The 15,598-nt window shown below is 40.4% G+C and overlaps 1 protein-coding gene across 1 annotated transcript; it reads right to left on the minus strand.

Moving 5' to 3' along the window:
- Nucleotides 1-628: 628 nt before the first annotated feature.
- On the minus strand, nucleotides 629-11,692 carry ttc21b (tetratricopeptide repeat domain 21B). The gene is made up of 29 exons (XM_084544631.1): nucleotides 11,240-11,692; nucleotides 10,804-10,933; nucleotides 10,601-10,711; nucleotides 10,349-10,515; nucleotides 10,120-10,242; nucleotides 9,701-9,858; nucleotides 9,009-9,093; nucleotides 8,758-8,856; nucleotides 8,448-8,643; nucleotides 8,261-8,358; nucleotides 7,781-7,981; nucleotides 7,418-7,547; nucleotides 7,166-7,323; nucleotides 6,526-6,750; nucleotides 6,162-6,400; nucleotides 5,664-5,736; nucleotides 4,385-4,495; nucleotides 4,165-4,303; nucleotides 3,780-3,886; nucleotides 3,388-3,576; nucleotides 3,054-3,164; nucleotides 2,883-2,964; nucleotides 2,654-2,804; nucleotides 2,412-2,573; nucleotides 2,130-2,325; nucleotides 1,623-1,847; nucleotides 1,380-1,500; nucleotides 1,224-1,291; nucleotides 629-1,143 (listed from the first exon to the last, which is right to left on the minus strand). The coding sequence occupies exons 1-29, from the start codon at nucleotides 11,261-11,263 to the stop codon at nucleotides 1,066-1,068; spliced, it is 3,957 nt and encodes a 1,318-aa protein (XP_084400757.1). The 5' UTR covers nucleotides 11,264-11,692; the 3' UTR covers nucleotides 629-1,065.
- Between the last annotated feature and the right edge of the window lie 3,906 nt (nucleotides 11,693-15,598).

Consider the following 15,598-nt stretch of genomic DNA (forward strand, 5'->3'; position numbering starts at 1 on the left):
AGAAAAAAAAATCACATCCTCCACATAAACTTATGAACACAAATGAAAAACCCACATGGTCCAATTTGGAATTTGGAAACGTTACGCGTCCTTCCAGCGAACAGGCGGATAATTAATGTGAGCTTTCGTTTTCAGTGATAAAAGTTGTAAGAGCTGACACTCACCACCGCCGCACTCCGCGGATCGTCTAATCCTTGAAATGTCCCGGGTTTCCAACAACGGACGGTGCTCATGAAGAGTTGGATGCGTTCATGGATCAGAGACGTGGACTCTTTACCCGCAGGGAGCCTGCTCTGGTGCCCGGTTTGAAGTCTCCCTGCCTTTGACTCGCACAGTGACTCCATCTGTAGCGACTGAGTGTTACACCGCTTCCTACCCACGGCAGGCATCCACTTTATTATGCCCATTAAAATGCTTACTGTGTCCGACATTTAGTTCCAGCCACGCTTGTAACTGTTTGTATGTGTGGATAGTGATGTTGTAAACCGTCTTTTCAGAATGTGTGTTCATCCGCAACCAGGAGGGTGTATTTACACATCAATTAAAAAAAAAAAGAAAAAAAAAAAAAGACAGAATAATCACCACAGTTGATAGTATCTAAATATCTTTATTTTTCAAAAGAGAGTACATTTATAAGAGCCGTCAAAAGAGACAATGATTTTAATATTAATCATTAATTAACATTAACCAGACAAAAAATGATAAAGAAGGATATTTCCATTTCTTAATAAATAAATTTTGAATGTTCTTCTGCAAGAGCTCCTCTTTATTCTCAAAAAAAAAAAAAACTCTTGAAAGGCGTTTAGCGTCTGGCTTTGTGAGGAAAGAAAGAAAAAAATGCTTAAAATTATGCAGGTGCCTCAATGTTTTCTCTGCGGATTGCCAGGAACCACTATTCATATGCTCAAAAAAATGTACATAGCAATGTGTTGGAGGGGATTCCCCAAGAAATCAGAGCAATGACTGCACATTTTTAACTTGTCAGGAAAATCCAAACAATAACCCATTCCATTACGGAAGAATTCATACTGCATCTCTCTCGCTCGCAAAAACCCGGGTCCTACGCTAAGATCTCAGAGCTGCACGAGCTTTGTCCAAGATGTCCTTTCTTATTCTTGGATAATTTGGATGAGCAGCCAGAACCTGAGGACGGAAATGAAGGGGATTAACAGGATAGAGACACATCGTAGATAGTAAATGGCAAACATCTGCAGGCGTCTCACCTTGTGACACACATCTATGGCGTCAACATGCCTCTTTGCTTTTAAATAGTTGAAAGCGAGCTTGTATCCTGAGATAAAAGCAGAGTTTACATGTCAGATAAACAATTCTCTTCAGTCCTTATAAAATGAGTTGATATGTGATTTGGGTTGACATACCAATGGTCGGGTTAGTCCGATTTCCATATTTCCAGGCCATTTCATAGTGGAGTGCTGCATCACGGAATGACTGCTCCTTTTCCATTATGTATCCCCGATATTCATAAGCTTTACAGCATGACTGGAAAAAGAAAACAAAAATCTGTTAGCATCTGCACGCTACAAAAAATAATATGTGTATGTGTGAATATACTGAACTGTTTTGAGTTCATATTTCAGCCACTAAAATATTTTCTGGCTGACCTTGTTATGATTGAGGCATCTCTCTAACAGGTCAACGGCCATGTCGTACTTCCCGGAGTGGATGTAGATGTCTGCCAGTAGCAGCCAGCTCTTCTCAAACTCATCGGCGTCAATGATGCTCCAGTTCATCTTAGCGATGCGCTTGAGCTGGTTCCGGGCTCGAGGAGTTTGTTTCAGCATCATGTAAGCTGTTGCCATGGCCAACAGTGCTGGCACGTGGTCTTTCTGAATTGAACCAAAGGATTCTGGTGAGTCAGGAAGAATCTGACAATGCCACTCTACCATTTCTTTTGTGTACACCAAAACCATACAAACACAAAGCTTAACTATGAGCGATGATACACGCTGATCTCAATATATTCAATTTCAGCGTGGTACAGTGCCTTTTAGAACCAAATGCTATTGCTGATATTAAGGGACAGAGAAGTAATGCACAGCTCCTAGTGTGGGCAAATTTGCACAAGAGAGAGTGATGTAACTTGTGTGCACCATCTGGAGTTTACTTACCTCATTGTTTGCAATCTCTGTGAAAACAGCGAGGGCTTTCTCTACATTGGCCTTCTGTTTGGTCGCCAGAAAGCAGTAGTTCTCCAGGATGCGGAGCTGTATGTGTCCGCCTGCCGTCTGTGGCTTTAACTCCTTAAGCAGCTTCTCGGCTGTTAGTACCGCAAGCTGCTCTGACTCCTGCTTCTCTGTGGAGTTCCTGAAGAGTGACAAAGTATGAGTACAGCATTAGAGGCAAGTCTGTGAGATGTGAGTTTTCAAGTAAAGAACCTAAAGTCCACTCACCCAATTTCACCTTCTAAGGTCTCAAATGCTTCTCCTCCTATTATGTCATTGTCTGGGTTTAGATAGATTTCTATCATGTTATACACTGCGTTTTGGCCCCAGTCGTTGTCTTTCCGTGCCATGTTAAAGTGTCCAAGAGCCTCATTAGGTTCTCCCGTGTACCTGAGCAGGAAACACAAGTTTAGTCAATAATCTTGAAACAAGTATCCCTATAATCTTGGCCAGAGGCTCTGTCAACTTACCAAAGATAAAGCCCTCTGCAGTAGTTAAAGCCAGCGTCAAATTTAGTTCTGGTAGAATGTTTTTCTGCCATCTCAAGAAATTTAGGGACCTCTTCCAACTTCCCGGCCCTCCTCAACAAGTCAATAAGACGTGACAGAGTCGGGTAGTTGTCTGAAAACAACAGGCAATAAAATAATCAACATTTACATTCATTATTAAAAATGGAGAAATGTGGCCAAAAAACTGCACCTGGCTTGTGCTCCAGGAGTTGCTGAAAATGGAAAACTGCTTGTTTATATTCGTGCTTCCTAAACATAATGTCGGCCATCATCTAGGGACAAGCAAATTTAAGAAATTAGTTTGTCATATTTGTTTGAAAAAAAAAAAAGGTGAGAATTGTTTTAGCGGAATTAAACAAACCAGAGTTGCGTCTTCATTAAACTGGTCATTCTTCAAAATGATGCTGCATTGCTCCTGGCATGCATCAGCCTCGTCTAGGGTCAGGTACAACCGTGCCAGCTCCAGCATCACCTAGGAACGAGGAGGGAATTCATTTGACTGAAGATGATATGACAGCATTCTTGGTACAATGATGCAGATAGTAGATAAATCAGACCTTCTACTTAAATCAAACGATCAACATCTAAGATCAGAACATTTTGAAAACACAGGGATGAGACTCAAAAAGACACAGATGCTTGTTAACCGCAGCTGCAGTAAGTACACAGAACGTTTTTGATTCGGCTGCACGGACCTTGCGATCTGTCTCACAATACACAAGAGCTTCTTTGTAGAATTTGACTGCTCTCTCATAGCCCCTCTGACTTGTGTAGTGTTTGGCTATCTCAGCACAGATCTCAGCGGCAAGTTGCCTCTGCATGGGGACAGCGTCAGGCTGCTCCAACTGCACCCGCTTCAGCACCTTGGCCTGCACATCTCGCGCCTATAAACAAGCAAATACACTTCCCAGTTACACAAATAACAACATTTCTATTTTAAAAAAAATGCAGAAGAAGACTAATTTCATGTTACCACATGTCTGTTTTTAGGGAAACTAGTAAGTAGTGTTCAGAAATAAGAAACGTATTTGACAAAAAAAACAACGTGAACAGATGTTCCAATAGTGAAAAAACTCAAACATCTTACTCTCTGCAGGGAAAGCAAAGCGTCCTCATTTTTGTCAACTTTATTTTGGATCTTTGCCAACAGCACAAGATAACGGCAATCATCTGAGAGTGCAGGAAGTTCATTCACTGGGTAGAAAAAATGTAAAAACAGAGCAACACAATCAACAACAATCAGTAAATAACTTTCTCAAAAACATAGTAGGGAGTTGATATGATTTTGGTCCACAAATCCAAGCAGTGTTGGATTACCGCGGTTAGTATTTGCAAATATTTAATTTGCATCAAGTTGTATATACTGTAACATCCGTTCTGTAACCATGCAAACTGTTACTCGGACACGCTATCTTATGATCTTATTTACTGTGGCGTTCTCTGTGTATGAAATACCGAGTCGTTTTCAGTACCTGGCTCGTGGGCCAGAGCTTCATGGAGGACTCTTTCACAGCGCTCATACTGCTTCATCTTCATCAGGAGCTCAGCCAGGTCATAGCGCAGGAAGCTCTGCTGCTCAGTCTTCAGGGCTGCTTCATAGTAATTTATAGCCTGCGTCACAGCAATGTTGGGTTAACACGAGCTTCTCTGCGTGGCAACTGCGTCATCTTTAAAAAACAGTACGACGCAAACCTTGACGTAATTATGAGTCTTGACCAGAGCTTTCCCAATCTTGCTGGCTAATGCACCATCTTTGGGGTTTTTCTTCAGAGCTTGCTCATAAACCTCAATGGCCTTTTCTGGCTGAGGAAAAACACACATGATGAAATGTTGCGTCACAGTTTGTTTCAAGTTTTTGTAAATATTATAAATAGTTGTGGACATGTGGTAAACAGACAGACGTCTGTTTCATGCTTTAAAGTAAGAGCTGCTGGGGAGGCAGGAAGAAGATAAAATGTTTTACCTATCTGGCCTATCATCCCAACCAAAGTATGTGTCAACATGACTCACATCCGGAGAACTGGGCTGCTGTCTATAAAATCATGCAGGTTATACTACCTACTTGTCTTTGATTTAATGATTTATCTGAAACCGACTCCACTATCTGCAGTCTGCCATTAGCAAGAACTATAGGATGAAACTCTTTTAGTTTAACCTGAATATATCCCGCTCCTGTTAACCAGTGTTTCAAAACTGCAGGTCCAGCAGATATTTCCTCTCCAAGTAGAGAGATGAGACGACTAAATAATCACTTCCTGTGCTGCTCGTCATCCCTTGTGAACTGCTGTGAAGGTTTTAAAATGCTAAATTATTTAAATAAATAATTTATAACTCCATGAAGAGAGGAAGTACATTTCCGTACTTAATGTTGAGTGAGAGTGCTGAGAACCGTCTCTGAGATGCATGCTTTCTGATTAGAAAAACCAGGGTCATTGTGCAGCTGTAACAATGTTATGGTAAACATAGGTCTTTTTTCAGGTTCCAACTTAAAATTTATTTCCACTTAGGAGAGTTTTGCCCTTTCAGTCAAAGTATATTTTCTAGATTTTCCATGATTCACACAAACTACATCCACTGTGTTTTACCATGCTGCTTTCATGCAGCAAATTGGGGAGTGCAAGGATGTCCTGTTCCTTTGAGACACCAATCAAGATAAGAGCTTGGTGCAGGCCTTCAATACAGAACATCAAAAAACAATATCTAAAAACTTCAAGGCTCCTTCACATGAACAGCAAAAACGGGAATGCGGACGCATAATAAAACTCAGTGATTGCATTATGTGTTTTCATTATTCCTTCAGTTTAGCAATTTTATAACAGATTTCAATAGCTTTTCTGAAATAAAAAGGTGATTTGGTAGGATAATAAACTTGAAACAAATGGTACCTTGAAAGCCATACTAAGACTGCCAAATCAAACAAACAAGTCGGAAAAGGAAAATATGTCACAGCTGAATCACATCTTCCACCTACTTCTTGAATGTTCATGTAGGCATCGCCGAGTAAGAGATATGTGTGAGTGCTGGGCAGCTTCTCCACCATTTCTCTGCAGAAAAAGACGGTATCAGATCACATATGGTGTACTTCATTATGCAGACATATGTCTCTGCTAGTCTGTGGTTCAGTCATACTTTACCAAGCTGTCAATGAGAAGTAGCATCAGAGACCAGAGGAAGACTCGAGGCAACTGGAGTACATTTCCTCTCAAGTGCATGAATGGCTTCGGTTAAGCTTTTATTTAATTTATTTTCAGCTTGTGGTCTCCTAAGTTCTGCTACAGATTTAACTGCAAAACATGTGGGTGCACTATGGCAGGATATTCTCGCGTTGTGTATTTATTCAACTTTCAGCCATTTCTGTTCAGATAAACATTTGCAGTGCATCAGGTTTCGGAACAAATTCATATTTTCAGCTAGTCGCGTTGATTTCAGAATGCTTTTTTGTTCATTTAAATCCACATTTACTGCTCACCTGTAACAGCTTGCATACAGACGTTTCTCTTTTCTGTGGTTCAGATATATGTCTGCCATTTTCTCTTTGGCTTGGATGTAATAGGGCTGCTCGGGGGTAATGTTTCTGAGCATATTCAGTGCCAGCTCGGTATCTCCACGCAGCAGAGCCAGGTCCGCGTTAGCAATAGTGACACGCAGCTCCTCGGGCGTTCCAGAGAACTCATTGATGGCATCCTGCATCACCTTTGCTGCTTCATGCTGAAATATTAAATCCATTTGTAAGTTTATACTCCTCCAGGTTGGATATACAGTGTTTGGGAACCTAAATGAACGAGAAAAGGTATCATGTTCTAGTCTTGTTGAGTCAAGTTTCGCTATTTTACCTGCTCTCCATTGAGCCACAGGGCCTCAGCTAATTCCAAGAACAAAGAGACACAGTCAGCAGAGCTCAGTTCAGTCTTCTTGTTCTTGGACTTGGATGACGATCCAGCTCTGCGGACACCTGGAAGACTCATGGCCATCTGCAAAGTCTGAATAGCCTCCGTGAGCTCACCCGTTTTCTTCTTAGCCTGAGCATTGATCAGGTGATACAGTGGATGGTCTCGAATCTGGATTGGACAACAAGTCATCAGTTTTCAAGTCATCAGACCAAGTCCCCCTGTGGACAAACCTCTGACAGAGTTCTTGATTCAAGCGTAAAATAACATTCACCACAGGATGTCAGTCTGACTCAGCTGAACTCTCACTGCAGACACTGATTCTGTACTGCACTTTGTCTCAAACCAGTGCAGTTTGAAATGAGCCTAAACCTGTCTATGTAATCTTCTGTGGAGTATATTTCCTGGATAGAACTTCCTTTTATCCACATCTTCTGCTATATTGCAACAATACATATAACTAATACTCAATGTTACTGATGCAGAGCAGCCTTCTCAATTCGCCACAATTTCCAGTGGGCAAAATAAGAAAGCATAAAATCTTAATAGATTTGAAAATATACTGTCATGTTGATGGTGTTTTTACCTCAAAGTTATGGCTGAGGCAGAGTTCAAGAGACTGGGAACACAACGTCACATTACCCTGCAACAGATGGATCTGTGCCATTAGCAGATGAGCATCTGCGTGAGAAGGACACTGTTCCAGGCAGTGGTTCAGACTGCTCTGAGCAGCGTCAATGTCACCTGAATGAACATAGAAGCAAAGCTGTTAAAAATGCCATGCACAGAAAAAAAAAATGCATTTGCTTCTTTAATCTAAATATCTGTCAGTACTCACCAGACTGATATCTGACTTTGGCTAGCAGGAAGACTGCCTGAAGGAGACCTGGCACAATCTTGACCACAGTGTCCAGCAATGTGGCACAGTGCTGGAGCTGAGGTGCAGGAGGCTGACCCTGGGCAGGAGGCTAAAACAAGCAGAGCGCAAGTGTTATTTAATGGGGATTTTATGACCAGTTTTAAAACAAGAAGGTAAAGTACACATCAAGAAATCTGTAAAATATAAAACACTGTCAATAGTAGAAATAAATACATAACTGACTGAGGTTCTCCTGCACTGCCCAGATTTAAGGCCCACAGTTTACATAAATATCTGAAGAACAAACAGACACCCTGCCATTGATGATTCCTCAAGTTATACCTTAGCAGGACACAGTGCAAGATACTCTTTGACAATCTCCAATAGGAAGTCAGGATTCAGCTTCTCTAGGTATTCCACCCCCAGAGGCAGACCCTGCAGCGAGGAGAAGTGTGTGTCCACGGCATCGTTCAGCAGGTTGGTCACTTCTTCTTGGGACCGGTGCTTTTTCGCTCCCAGCACAGCACGAAGATACAGAAGTTCCTATTAAGATAAAACAAAAAAAGAATGGAATGAACTAATAGAAGAAGAAGAAGAAAAATTATATCTTAAAAATAGGGTACAGTGAAGTAGAAGTGAGGAAGTGCATTCTTCACCAGATCTACTAGAAGAACCATCAACAAAACAAAATGTCACGCAGGATGAAAATCTGAATGTGTGAATGAATGAAAATACTAGAGACACACATGAGCAGAAGCTCTTGCCTAATGATAGATTATGATAAGCCTTCTCCTCTAGTATATTCCTATTAAAAGATGTTACCCCTGATTTTCCAATAGATTGCTGGATCTCTGTAAGAAACTCCAACTGTTGTTCTGCATCGTCAAGATGTCCCTCTATAAGCTGGCATCGAATTATACCTGCATTGTGGGGAAAAAAAATATTATGTCTGAAGGTTTCTTGAAAAAATATGTATAGACCCAAAATATAATCATTTGAAACATGTTACCAGTCAAAGCTGAAACACTAGTCTGATCCCTGTTGGTAATAGCGGTCTTGTACCACTTCATAGCCTCTTTGATTCTGCCCTGAAGCGCCATCTGGTAGCCTAACTCTGTGGCTAAATCAGAGTCTCCTGATGCCAAAGAAAAGGCTCTTTCCACCATTCTGAATGTCTGCTCAATTACTTTCTCATTCCGTCCACACTGTAAGAAAAGAAAAACAGGAAACACTGTAATTCTGGGCAAGTCAAAAAAACTCTTCAGAATTAAAGAGGACAGGTGTTAGGAATTTAGAAAGAATACTGAAAATTGTCTTACAACACGAGTGAAGGCTAAAGACATTCTGTAGTAAAGTTCAGGGTTGTGTGGCTCCAGAATATCCAAACTGCTGGTGAGGTTTGACAGCTGTTTTACCGACTGCATAAGGAGATTTAAAAACATAACTGATGAGTACAATGCTACAGCTCCATCATGAATGTATTTATTAACAATTTTGTTTGGATTTGTGATTATTTTTTAGATTTCTTATGAATTCAAAGTATGAGCATGTGTAAATGTGCAAACTTTACCTCTGTAACATCGCCGTCTCTACATAAAGAATGTAGTGCTAACATCCGTAGTGCCTCCAGGTTATTTTTATCTTTCTGTAAAAGCCTGAAACATGACACAAGGAGCTGTGAATAAAGTCCATCTCCTACACTTCATCAGCTTGGATTTCTCGTATTGATACTAATAGAATATCTGATACTGCTGCAGCACTGTGTTGAGCTGCCAGACAAATAACATTAAAACTAAAAGGAACTCTGAAGGCAGCCGAAGGATGTAAAGAATACTGTTTGCTGCATCCACCCCTCCCACTTCTCAGCATCACAGTGAGGGCACCACAGAGGTTCTGAACTTGGTGCAACCTAAGTAAACGCTCTTCCTCCTGTTCATGCAACGCCTTGGAATTGTACGTGATTGCACCACTCTGGCTCAAAGGCCTGTTTATGCTGTCAGGCGCTGGCTGGGGTCCAGAAGGGCCAGCACAAACAATTGCTTAGTCAGTATGCACTGGTTTGAGGCATCACATTGGTGTTTCATTTGCACTTGAATGCTGGGCCATTTGTAAAGGCAGACTGTGTTTTTTTTTCTCAAATGCCTGGTGGTGATTAGGAATGGTTTCATACTTTCTGATCACAGAAAACATTGTTTCCTTTAAGTTTATTGAATCCGGGGAAGTGAACTCAAATAGCGTTGGATAAAGAGAAACAAAAACTACCTGTGTGCTGCATCAGTGGTTTGCTCCCAGTCTTGAAGGGTCAGCAACAGTTTCATTTTCTTGATAAGAGCCGGTATGAAGCCAGGGAAACTCGCAATGACTTGATTAACCATCTCCAATGCTCCAGAGTAGTTCTGACGATACTCATAGTATTGTGCCTAGAACAAAAAAAAACATCACTGGAGGAGTACGTCTTGTGCAGATTTTAATAAAAGCAAATTACTAACACTAAGAATGAATCATCCAAAATAACTGTACAATACTTGTGAATTAAATAGGAGAACTAAACTGTAAAGATATATCACCACTGCGATACCTAGAGACACAAGAAGAACTCTAGGATCTGTAGAAAATATGAAAAATGATAGCATCATAACATCTTCAGCTGTGGCAACACAGAGCTGTATTTCCCATGTCACCTTTCCCATCAGGGCGAAAACATCTGATCTTTCTTTCAGTCCCTCGTCAAAGTACTTTCCAGCCTTCCTGGCGTGCGCGTCTTTACCCGATGTCACATCTATCCAGGCCTTCAGGATTATCCCCTGAAAATATCGGTCCACACTCTTATCATTACACTCACTTCAAGACTTTTCATGCAGACAACAGAGATGCATTTTTCAATTACCTGACAAAAAATACAAATCTCACCTCTCTAGAGCCATTGGAGAGTTTGATCATTCTCTCTGTGTACTCCCTTGCCTTATCATTTCGGCCCAATAGCCAGAGAAAGGTGCCAGCATGGTACAGACTCTTGGGAGGAGCACTTTTACGATCCTCTTTGACCTTTGAATCGAGTTCTTGAATAATTTCTCTGTCTGTGATTAGAAAGAAAACGTGTGTCATATCCATTAAAAGAGTCTGAGCATGCATGGCATGGATAAATGGAGTCTGACGGCTTACCTGGGTTTGTTTTCTTTTTCTCCGCGTAGACAAGGGCCATTAACGTGCACAGAGACAAATCACGGTTGTCTCTCAGTGTGTCAAATTCTGCCGTGGCTTCTTGAATTTGATCTAAAATAAGATAATAGCAGAAGTGGGTGCATTAAAAGACGACAATAGTCTTAAAAGAAAAGTGCATTGCATTTGATCGAGTATAAGCTCACCTTGCATAAGGGTACCGTATGCGTGGAAGAAACTGTAGATAGGATCATTGCTGAATTTCCTTTGAGCAGTAGCTGCGGCGGTCACAGCGTGACTGAAGTACTTTTCATAGCAGTAGTACTTGATAAAAGCCTGCAAGAAAACATTATCATGCGCTTAATGAACGCAACGCAGTGCGGAAACATAATTTAAAAGAGACGTTTAGAGCCACAATATCAGTTAGCCGGTTAGCTTAACGTCAACAAGGACAGGAGATATATTTCGTCGTCGCGGCGAAAACCACTACTGTTAGCTAAACGTTTCAGACGCTTTAAACTCACAACTCGTTCTCTCTATTTAGAGGTAACTAGCATACTTCTTTGCACTATTTTCGCGTCTCCGTATCCTTCGCTTTCGTCTGGAGCCCGGGGTACTCTGTTATTAATCATGCTCGCTTACCAGTACTGTCTCTTCATCCTCCATTTTGGCTGAAACACTTTCTACAAGCTGACCTGAATAAAAAAACAAAAAAAAACTGTCGATATTTCCCTGTCTATGCAGAAATTATGGAAAAGGGCGATTTTATTGTAGTTTTTGCTGTCTTTTCGCCATCTTGCACTAACTCCTTTAGCGTTGCCTGGTAACTTAGGAACCGATTTTTCAGTGAGCATTGATTTTCCCTGAGTATTTACTCTCAGGTCATACCTCCCTTCCGGACTTGTGTGTTACTGATCTTTTCGAATTAATATCAGATTAAAAGCATAACATGGTTGATACAATTTTAAGATCTTCACAATGTGCGCTTGTTTAAGTCTGCAAGGCAAATGAGTGGCAAAAATAGTATTATTACTCAGTCTGGTTTGATGCCTGACAGACTAACCTCAGGGAAAAGCACACTAAATTTACGCTGACTTTACGCTTGTGACCCTTTCTTACCTCTAGGCGGCGCACTCATCCTTTTAATATAATTTAATTGTGTTCTGCCTCTCTAATAATAAGAGTATTAGCCGAATAATCATAATAATAACGGATTAGCCGATGATGTACAATTAAAAATGATAGCAATAGCATGTCAAATTAAATATGAATAAATAATTATAATAATAATTACACAATAAAATAAATGTGAGGACGTTGTTTGTCAAAACATATAGCACAACTGTGACATTTTAAATGTGCAATCTTAATTTTTTTTTCAATAAATCAATACCCACCACCCCCATCCCTGATGCATCTGAAGCAAGGAGAAGAAAAAATTGCATGTCAAAGGTTAAAATAAGTTTAGCATACTTTGAATAAATGCAAATGATGTGAGCCCAGTGGCTTACATTGCGCTCACGTGGACTGGATTGCTGTGGTTGGAATTTTGTCAGGCTTGCCTTCTGTTTCCTACACAATTTACCACCAGCTGACAAAAGACTTTTAAAGATCCAACCAGCGCCATAACTTTTTGTCGTTGTTGTGTGATAGAAGTGATATTATCTCAACAAAACAGCAAATTCCCGGTCATTAACACGTCTTTACGTAGTTTACTGCATGCAGTGGAAACATATTTCTATCCAGCCAATAGTAATTGGTCACCCAATGTTATGCAACCCCGTGCATTGACTGTGAGGTATGATGTCTACAGTGTCCATGGCAGGAGCAGCCACGGGTGCAACTGTTCCATGAGAGACCTTTCCATGCCTTGTCAGATACTGTTTAGCACTAACTCTGGCACATAATCATTACTCTCTACAGCACACATCAATGGAAGAGTAAATCAGGTTGCTATCGAGCTCTGTGTATGTGCAGCAATGGGGAATGCCTGTGTGTCCTACCACACCATTGTGCTTACAGTTTTGAACTCATATTGTCAGAGTTTATTTTCTTTACGAGAATATACACACGATAAACAATACTCACGTATGAATACTTGTTACTTCTTTGTCCATTTTTATTATGAAATAAATTAGATTTCAGATAACACTAATAGTGTTAGACAATTGAGGTGTTGTATGCTACTTAGGAAAGAGCAATAAATACTGCATGTGTTGTTGCACTTTCAAAGAATGCATCTAAAAAACCTATTAGAGGAAGACAGTGGAATATGGACCCTCTGGGATATACTGCTATAGCATTCTAATGGCTATATCCATTGTGGTCTGCACAGACCATTATTGATCAAAGCGCCATGCCCAATAATACAAGCGGCTCACTTGCTAATGAACACTTTTATTTCTTTTTCCATATGTGCTTCAATTAAAAGAAAAGTTAAATTTCACTGCTTTGCACTTTAGTTCACAAATGTCTACATAAAATCTATCTTTGTAAACATACAATGGATATTATATTATATTGATTGTCAGGGTTTTCATTTTATTTTATTTTATTTTTGCTGTATATCTGAAGAGACAAAACGGAAGGCAAAGTTGAGCAGTCTTGTTTTTCTACTTGAGAAGATGTTGTCTTAAAGCTGCTGTACGTGTTTTGAGTTGGGAGTGGTTCACTTGAAACGCTATGTGTGTGTCTGTGTATGTGTGTGTGCGATTTAGGAGCTGAGACCAAAAGGGTGTGTGTGTGCGTTCATTCGTTTGTCTGTCAGGCTGTGTGTCTGTCTATTAGCACATCGGGAAGGCAGGAGGGAACTCACCACTCTCTAATCTAATGGGATTTTCATCCCATCTACGTACAGAAAATAAAATTACAGAGCTGTTATGGGTAGCATTCTCAGATTTCTCTCTGAATGTTTTTTTTTTTTTTCCAACTGTGCTCCTCCATGCATACCAGTGGCGAGATCCCTAGCCAAAGACATCCTTTCACATAAAACATGTTCACATATAACTGCCCTGCCTGTGAGACTCCAGGGGTGGGGACGGCAGACTATCTTCCGACCTTCCACCCTAATGCAGTCTAACAAAGGGGTTTGATGTCATGTTGCCGGGCAACTGGCGAGGAGAATCTGCAGAATCACTCTTGATTTACTGGCCATTAAAATAGGTAATCTGTATCCCACTTGTTGCCGTCAGTGAAGCTGTGTGCTGGTTTACAGTCATATACTATACTTCATAATATATTATAAATCCATGGGTCAAAAGATGTTTTTTGGCAGAGAATCTTCACATTTACCATCTAAATAATTGCCAGCTTGATTCTGTGATAATGCCTTGAGTCTTGAGAGCACGCTGGCAGCCATTCATTCAACTCGGCTGCTCTGATGACTGGCCTTTTGAAAAAAACAACACGTGAGCCATAAAGTACTATGAGCGGGTGTGGCAATAATCACATCATCGTTGTTAGACAGAATGGCAGGAATAATCAGTACTTTGCCATCAGCCTGTTGTTTACTGCCCTGAAGGTTTCAGGAGCCACAGCAGGCAAAAGTAGTGTTGGACTATAATGAATATTTGGATTGGTATTAATAATTAATAAAATGTTCCACCCACTTAAGATGCTAATAGTTTCCGGCAGAAGCCACAAAGCGCACTCAGAAACCAGATTCCAGCTTCTTGCCCAGATGCTTGCTGAAACACACTGATCACCGAAATCTTAATTCATAAATACATTTACAGCTTACTACTGGGCCCCAAGTGAGTATTTTGAATATGTTTAAGAAAAATGTACGTACATACTTTGTGAAAGCCATACATTCAGAAGTCTACACTCGTCATTCAATATCCTAAGAGGTTCAAGATATCTGTAGAACCATTTACTTTTTGAGTGCGTATTCGAATTTGCACATGAACTGTACACAGGCAACAATTTACAAGTTCTGAAATGACACTAATGCTTATTACAGTAAACGCTGATGCTTAATGCCTCTGAATCATTTCTGTGGTTAGCACTTTAGATGCATTTCTCAAAGTCAAAAACCCAGCTGATAATTGCTCATCGGCTTCATTCAGCAATCAACATGAGTCCTTTCCTGTTTGATGTGGTCGCGTTGAGGCTCACATAAAACCGAAGCCGAAGAAGAGCGCTGGCTCCTTAAATTGTGCATCTAGGGAATCTTGACACAAAGAAATTAACTCTTAGATGTGCTTTTCAAATAACACTATTAGAAACTATAACACTTAACCCAAAGAAATGTGTTTTAAAAAGGCAACTGAGGCAAAAAGGATCTCAGTAAGACACATATTAATCTCACTTTAGTATATAGCATCATCAGACATGTTCAGACAAAAGAGAGATAGTGTAAGTGCAAAAGTTTTTAATGAGTGTATACCTACACTGTGTGCATACTAATGCATTTCATTCATTCATTCGTTCATTCATTCATTCATTCATTCATTCATTCATTCATCCATTCATTCATCTTCTGTAACCGCTTGTCCTGTGAAGGGTCGCGGGGTCTGCTGGAGCCTATCCCAGCTGTCATCGGGCAAGAGGCGGGGTACACCCCGGTCAGGTCGCTGGTCTATCGCAGGGCTGAGTTTCTCATACGTTAAGATTTGGGAAACTGGGTAAATTAGACAAACTGATTCATCCTTACAAAAAAAAACAAAAAAACATGCAAAACCAAACATATTCATGAGGTCATTAAGAAGCATGTGGTAAAACGAACCCATCATGATATTAATCATTCCAGTGTGGAAGTCTCAACGGTATGCAGCTCAGCAGAAAATAAATAAGAATAGCAATACATGCTCTATGTGACATTTGTACCACGGACGTATAAGACTTGCTCTCTCTGTGCACTGCCCTTCTTATTTCATTATTTCATTCATTATACAAACCACTGTGGACTAAGTAAAGCAGACTCCAATAAGTCCTCAAAGATAGTAAACAGTATAAAAAAAGCGAAAATACCGTTTCAGTGCATCACATTTAGTGTTTGAA

This window comes from Chelon labrosus (assembly GCF_963514085.1).
Source record: "Chelon labrosus genome assembly, chromosome: 5".
NCBI classification, from domain to species: domain Eukaryota; kingdom Metazoa; phylum Chordata; class Actinopteri; order Mugiliformes; family Mugilidae; genus Chelon; species Chelon labrosus.

Excerpts from the sequence above, each read along its gene's own strand:
- ttc21b (XM_084544631.1), bottom strand. The coding sequence starts at position 11,263 with ATGGAGGATGAAGAGACAGTACTG. Across the intron at positions 2,965-3,053 it reads TTAATGAAGACGCAACTCTG|ATGATGGCCGACATTATGTT; the intron begins GTTTGTTTAATT and ends GCTTGTCCCTAG. Across the intron at positions 1,501-1,622 it reads GATGCCTCAATCATAACAAG|TCATGCTGTAAAGCTTATGA; the intron begins GTCAGCCAGAAA and ends TTCTTTTTCCAG.